The sequence below is a fragment of the Salvelinus namaycush genome, chromosome 14 (genome assembly GCF_016432855.1).
Source record: "Salvelinus namaycush isolate Seneca chromosome 14, SaNama_1.0, whole genome shotgun sequence".
Classification (NCBI taxonomy): domain Eukaryota; kingdom Metazoa; phylum Chordata; class Actinopteri; order Salmoniformes; family Salmonidae; genus Salvelinus; species Salvelinus namaycush.
The window spans coordinates 6,562,884-6,570,067 of record NC_052320.1 but is presented as its reverse complement, the minus strand read 5'-3'; the positions used below and the strand labels follow the sequence as shown (position 1 = coordinate 6,570,067).

The 7,184-nt window shown below is 42.1% G+C and overlaps 1 protein-coding gene across 1 annotated transcript; it reads left to right on the top strand.

Moving 5' to 3' along the window:
- Positions 1-4,456: 4,456 nt before the first annotated feature.
- LOC120059064 (tumor necrosis factor receptor superfamily member 14-like) lies at positions 4,457-6,647 on the top strand. Its single transcript, XM_039007847.1, has 7 exons — positions 4,457-4,558; positions 5,151-5,250; positions 5,347-5,472; positions 5,599-5,754; positions 5,896-5,983; positions 6,117-6,348; positions 6,479-6,647. Exons 1-7 carry the CDS (start codon positions 4,529-4,531, stop codon positions 6,521-6,523), a joined length of 777 nt encoding a protein of 258 aa, XP_038863775.1. The 5' UTR covers positions 4,457-4,528; the 3' UTR covers positions 6,524-6,647.
- The last annotated feature ends 537 nt before the right edge of the window (positions 6,648-7,184 follow it).

Genomic DNA, 7,184 nt, shown 5'->3' with positions numbered 1-7,184 from the left:
ATTTGAGGAATTTCTTTCCTTCTTAATGCGTTTGAGCCAAGCAGTTGTGTTGTGACAAGGTAGGGGTGGTATACAGAAGAAAACCCTATTTGGTAAAAGAACACGTCCATATTATGTCAAGAAAAGCTCAAATATGCAGAGAGAAACCTCAGTCCATCATTACTTTAAGACATGAAGCTCAATCAATTCGGAATATTTCAAGAACTTTGAAAGTTTCTTCAAGTGCAGTCGTAAAAACCATCAAGCTTTGATGAATCTCATAACGACCGCCACAGGAAAGGAAGACCCAGAGTTACCTCTGCTGCAGTGGATAAGTTCAGTAGAGTTACCAGACTCAGAAATTGCAGTCCAAATAAATGCTTCACAGCATATGTGGGAACTCCTTCAAGGCTGTTGGAAAAGCATTCCAGGTGAAGCTGGTTGAGAGAATGCCAAGAGTGTGCAAAGCTGTCATCAAGGCAAAGGGTGGCTACATTTTGATTTGTTTAACACTTATTTACTCTTAATGATCGGCTATGACAAGCCAAAATACATTTACTCCTGAGGTGCTGACTTGCTGCACCCTCAATAACTCCTGTAATTATTATTATTTGACCATGCTGGTCATTTATGAACATTTGAACATCTTGGCCATGTTCTGTTATAATCTCCACCCGGCACAGCCAGAAGAGGACTGGCCACCCCTCATAGCCTGGTTCCTCTCTAGGTTTCTTCCTAGGTTTTGGCCTTTCTAGGGAGTTTTTCCTAGCCACCGTGCTTCTACACCTGCATTGCTTGCTGTTTGGGGTTTTAGGCTGGGTTTCTGTACAGCACGTTGAGATATCAGCTGATGTACGAAGGGCTATATAAATACATTTGATTTGTTTTATTTATTTTCTTTTTTATGCACATAGAAACACATTGGGCTTATTCAGGACAGATTTTGGCGAGAGTGAGTCCTCTTGCTTCACCTTTTCCTCTCTGCTGAAACTAGCGGGTGAAACAGCGCCCCACTGTTTTACTATATGTATCCCAATGTAGCTGATTCTGTCTGGCCAGAAAAGTATGACATGTCATACTCTTTTGATCAGAGTATGTGAGCGGAGCTGAAGCAGAGCGTGCTCAATTTGACTGGATCTTAGTGCGAGATTCCCAAAGGCTGGAGCGTCGAGCTTCTTGCCCGCTCCAATTTCTCTCCAGCAGTGCTCACTTCAGGAGCTCGGGGCATGACCGCCCCAGCATGCATTTGTAGTCTACGTGTGTGCTGCTACAGCCCCTTGCTTTTGCTGCTGTCATGGAGTTCGCTAAATATTTTCATATAGAAACTGATAAAAAACACAGGTGCTAAATCAAGGTGACTTACAAAGATGAGGTCCAAGAGCAAGAGAGGGAGTGAGGTGATGTAGTGTCCACTGGTATGTTTAAGGCTTGGATGCCACCTGCTGGTATGGTGCTAAACTGTTAAGTTACAGACCGAATGCCATAGTTCTATGTGCAGGATATGGAAGTTGTTACAGGCTGGCTACATGAAACCTCCACAACTAAAGGATCATTGTGGTATCTGAAAAGACACTTATCCCAAAAGTATGATGGTGTACTTACTACATGCACATGCTAAAAGAAAGGAACGAGGTAGGCCTGACATATTCCCACTTTCAAAGAGCTTTCCGATTTGATTGGATTATTTTGCGTAAAAACCTATAGGCCAAACTATAGAAAAGTTTTGAAAAATAACTCTGCATCTCTGCCCAGCCTGGCAAGAGTGGCCGAAAGGGTGTTTAGCATCTCCAGTGGCTCTGCAAGTGTGGAGAGAATGTTCTCCGCTGCTGGCCGGCTCTTACAGGCACCATCGCATGAGTCTGCATCAGTCTGGAGGCAGAGGCTCCCTTCCTGCTTTGACGTCCAAAACTACAAGCCACTTGTTGACGTTGTCAATTGCGAGGCATCGTCTGGGAGGTACTTTGTTCAGTTGATAAAGATGTCATTGAAACAATACAACTGGACATTAGTAAATGTATTGGTAATGCTACTGATGGAGCTGCAAACATACAAGACCAGTACAATGGTTTCTCTGCCTTGCTATCATCACACTCTCCCAACCAAGTACATGTGGTGTTACACACACGTCCTGACTCTTGTGATGACAGACACAATAGGAGTAATTATGGCTGTTCTCTCTACTAAATAACCTGGCAGTGTTCATTCCATAGTCCTACCAAAGAATCAATGTGTGGGGAAAAAAGAGCCTGGACACTCCCACAGACGTCTCTCTCCTATAGGAGAAACACGCTGGTGGGCCAAGGATGTATTCTTTGGCGACCTACAAAACGCTCTGTTTGTGGATGTAATTCTCACCTCGATGGCTATTGAAGAGATGGCAGGTCAAAGGCCAACTGTATGTGTCAAGGTCAGAGCATTAACAGAGGCCCTGCTCAAGGTACAACACAATCTTCACTGCCCAAACAGTTCTGTCTATATTTGAGAAAACGTCCCCTCTCTCCAAGTACCTACAAACCAGTGGCATGGACATCCTGACAGTAGGATGGTATTGGGAACACAAGAGGCTCTGCAAAAGAATGTGAGGGACTTGCTGTGAAGAGGGCTGCAAACAGCTTCGTGCAGTGGTCCACTGACAAGCTGCAAGAACAGGATGAACACACCGAACTGGAAGTGCAAGCTGAGATGCCTCAGAAGAGAACAAAGAAAAGGAAGACCATGCCATGATACCATGATAGGGATGCAGAGAGGCCATGATACCATGATAGGGATGCAGAGAGGGTCTACAAGACTAAGGTGCACTATGTCATCATGGATACAGTCCCTGAGAGCATCTGTCAGCTCTTGCTGACACCAGGCACGTTGTACACAGACTTTACTCATCTGGACCCCAGCAGGTTCTCAGAGATACAATATAATGGATTGCCCCAGACATCACTTGCAAAACTCTTGCTTGAGTTTGACAGCCGAGCAGATGTCAGCACTTTGCAGTGTGAGTTGACTAGTTTTGCCGGTCAATGGGAGAGACTGAAAACATCAGCAGTGGAGAAGTACACAACCAGGACTGTGAGTGAGATACCTGCAGATGGACATTATGAAGAACAAGTGGAGATGATGAATACAAGTTGTTCAACATGTAAGAACTGTGCTGTATGTTGTTATCAATGTCTACGGTGGTACATCTTGTTGACAGAGGCTTACCATGTTGTAGGCCTGGGGTACAAGTTCCTATTCACCCTGTCTGTCATCCGGGTAGCCTGTGAGAGGAGCTTCTCAACTCTCAAATTCATACATCGACTCAGGAGCACCCTATCCTATGATCACTTGGAGGCATTTATTCTGATGGATACTGAAAAGGAAATCCTTATGGTTCTGGATACAGATGATGTCATTGACAGAGTGACAGAGAAGAACTGCTGTGACACACACTGACAAAAGGGTAGGTAGGACAGAGTGACAGCAGAGGAGAACAAGAAGAAACACAGACAGACAGACAGACAGACCAGACCAGACCAGACAGACAACTGAGGAGAATCACAGACAGACAGGCTGACAACAAAGTTACAGTCAGAGTTACAGACAGTGTGACAGGAGAATCACAGACAGACGGACAGTGACAGCAGAGATGCAGAGACAGACAGCACAACAGGGAGAAAACAGACTCAGAGGCCCAGTTATAGTGATGAGTTGTATCTCCAGACTCCAGTGGTGTTTTAACATATATTTGTTTTAAACATGAGCTGGTTAAAAAGAGCTGGTTAAAAAAGGAGGAAGACCATGTTTCTTCACTCTCTGGTACAGTAAAGGTTGGGAATCTCTGTACTATAGTGTACTACTGATGTTATACGCCGCAGGTTAGGAGGGTTAGGTCAAGGTTAGGAAAGGGGTTAGGGTTTGTCACGGCCGTCAAAAGGAGGAGACCAAAGCGCAGCGTTGTGAGCGTACATATTCCTTTTATTAAGGTGACGCCAACATAAACAATACAAAACAACCGTGAAGCTTAAGGGCATTAGTGCCACAAACAAAGTTAACTTCCCACACTGAAAGGAGGGAAAAGGGTTACCTAAGTATGGTTCCCAATCAGAGACAACGATAGACAGCTGTCCCTGATTGAGAACCATACCCGGCCAAAACATAGAAATACAAAATCATAGAAAACTAAAACATAGAATGCCCACCCCAAATCACACCCTGACCAAACCAAATAGAGACATAAAAAGGCTCTGTAAGGACAGGGCGTGACAGGGTTAGCGGAAATGCTCTCCTGACTTACTACAAAAATCACTTCCGGTCGTAGCTGTATCAAGTGTCAAAGATGGCAACATTCTCTAATAACTACATGCCTAATTCTGTTTCATACTTCTCAAAGTTGATAACTAGCTTATTCATTTTTTCTTCAGTGATTAAATTCAGTAAATTGAAAGGATTAGATTTACATGTACTAAAACACATGAATTCAACAGGTCAGTTCATCTCAATACTTCAACAATCCTAAGTACTTCACAAATCCAGTGTGTGGGTCTTCCAGTGAGTTGGAGAGGATTGAGGAACCATGGCACAGTTTGGAACCTTGATATGGACTGTAAGTGAAACATTTCTGATTTGCTTGGCATGTTTAAAAAACAATTATCAATTTAAATATTTCCCCTATGAAATATAAATCAGAGTTATTTTTAGCCTACTAGTTCTGTCAATTTTAAAGAAACCTTTTAGAAAACACGTGGTGGCGAGATGTACATTTTCACTAGGTCAGCGTTTCCCAAACTCGGTCCTGGGGCCCCTAAAGGGTGCACATTTAGTTTTTTGCCCTAGCACTACACAGCTGATTCAGATAATGAACTCATCATCAACCTTTGGTTATTTGAGTCAGCTGTGTAGTGCTAGGGCGACAACCATAACGTGCACACCTTGGGGTCCCCAGTACCAAGTTTGGGAAACGCTGACCTAGGTTTAGGGTCTGGTGTCACACCTTTAAAGACAAATAAAATCACACCAGGGGGCGCCACCACACTCACAAAATACTGTTTAAATTGGTCCCATATAATTACTTTCATTTTATTTGAAATGTGAATATTTGGGTTAGAATTATGTTAACTACTTCTGTAAGTTTTATGAAAACACACCATCAGTTTAGATTTTTGTGATTTGTTTTCTGACATTTTCTCTACTTCCAGATAACTATTATATTGGTGCATGTAAGCATTGGATCCTGTATTGCATGTGGTAGAGCCGAGTACAGAATATGGGATGAATGCTGCCCCATGTGTTCACCAGGTAAGGACCCTCTCTTTACATGATATGAATGACCAGACGTCAATACATCATCAACACTAACAGAAAAACATGACATTGTGATTCTCTCTTCCCCAGGAAATTGTGTACATAAGCATTGTACTGAATTCACCAGCACCAGCTGCATGCCCTGTGTTGATTCTACATTTCTTGATGAGCCCAATGGTCTCATAAAATGCAAAGTGTGTACCAACTGTGATCCAGGTAAGAGTGGTCCTGTGTGTCTGTACTGAAACCAAGACACAAACACTGATATGTTAGTCTGTTGTTATGCTATGAGGATATGTCAGCTGTATCTGTAACAGATAATACATGCCATGTTCTCTATAGGTTTGGGTTTGATGGTAAAGCAGCCATGTAGACCTTCATCAGACACTGTCTGTGGGACACTGGAGGGGTTCTACTGTCTAGACCCAACTAAGGATGGTTGTAGAGCAGCCCAGAGACACAGCAGCTGTAAACCTGGTCAATACATCAGCCACACAGGTTGGTCTTCGGTCTCACTCATTATACTAATTGTGTTGTCATAATTCAAATGAGTCAAGTTGGTAACTTCAGTGTGAATAATCATTAACAGTAAATATAATAAGTAGTGGAAAAATGAAATGCAATTATGTATTTATGCAGGAACAACATCTACAGATACTGTGTGTTCTGACTGTACTGGTGACACCTATTCAGATGGATCATTAACATCTTGTCAGCCACACACAGAGTAAGTTCACATACGTTTACATAAATCAGAAGTCTAAGATAAATAATACAATATACTTAAGTACAAATCTACAATTGAACGGGAAGTTGAATGATCAAATTGCTGTCGCAGACTGTTATATTATGTGTTTCAGGTGTAAATCCTTAGGTCTTCAAGAACTTAGACCAGGAACTCATTTGTCCAATTCTGAATGTGGACCACAATCCTCACAAATAGAACCTGGAATCATCATTGGTGTTGTTCTGGCATCAGTCCTAATAGCTCTTGCAATAACAATAATAATAATAATAGGATTTGTAATTCTAAGGAGGAGAAAAAGTCCAACACCAGTGACTTTTTCTCCAGTGACAGTAAATGCTGTAGAGGTATGTTGATATAATCTACATGTTGAACAGTTACTGTGCTAAGGTTAGCTGAGCAGATGTTATTATTGCTCTACTTACTCTGGGGCTGAACTACAAATGTTTTATTGAGTAATATGTTTCCTTCTATTAGGCATCATCAGATTTAGAGGAAACACCAAGCAATGTAGTACAATGAAACAGAAGAAAGTACAGCATCTTGCAGGTGTTAGTTTTGTAGATGGTGAGTTGTCAAGAACTTCAGCCGTATGACTAAAGGTGTATGTTCTATTACTTCATGTTATCAATGCAATGATGACAACTAAGATATGGTCAAAGTGCTATGAAACTATAGCTTCACCTTCACACGGTCCTTGTTCATTACTGGTTTATTCTCTCCCACAGATTCAAGCTCTGACCGCACTCATCTGCCTGTTCACCCCGCTGTCATCCAGAAGGCGAGGTCAGTACAGGTGCATCAAAGTGGGGACCGAGAGACTGAAAAACAGCTTCTATCTCAAGGCCATCAGACTGTTAAACAGCCACCACTAACATTTAGTGGCCGCTGCCAACATACTGACTCAACTCCAGCCACTTTAATAATGGGAATTGATGGAAATTATGTAAAAATGTATCACTAGCCACTTTAAACAATGCCACTTAATATAATGTTTACATATCCTACATTACTCATCTGGCGCGGGGAGAAGTCAAAGGATCCTAGTCAGGCTATTTTTTGTGAAATCCAGATTAAATATAGGGATTCATGTGTATCAAATCCGTAGGCGATAGTGGGCTAAATCAATGAAAAATATAGCTGAAATGTGCAGGCTTTGTCATGATCTGTGATCAAAATAGAC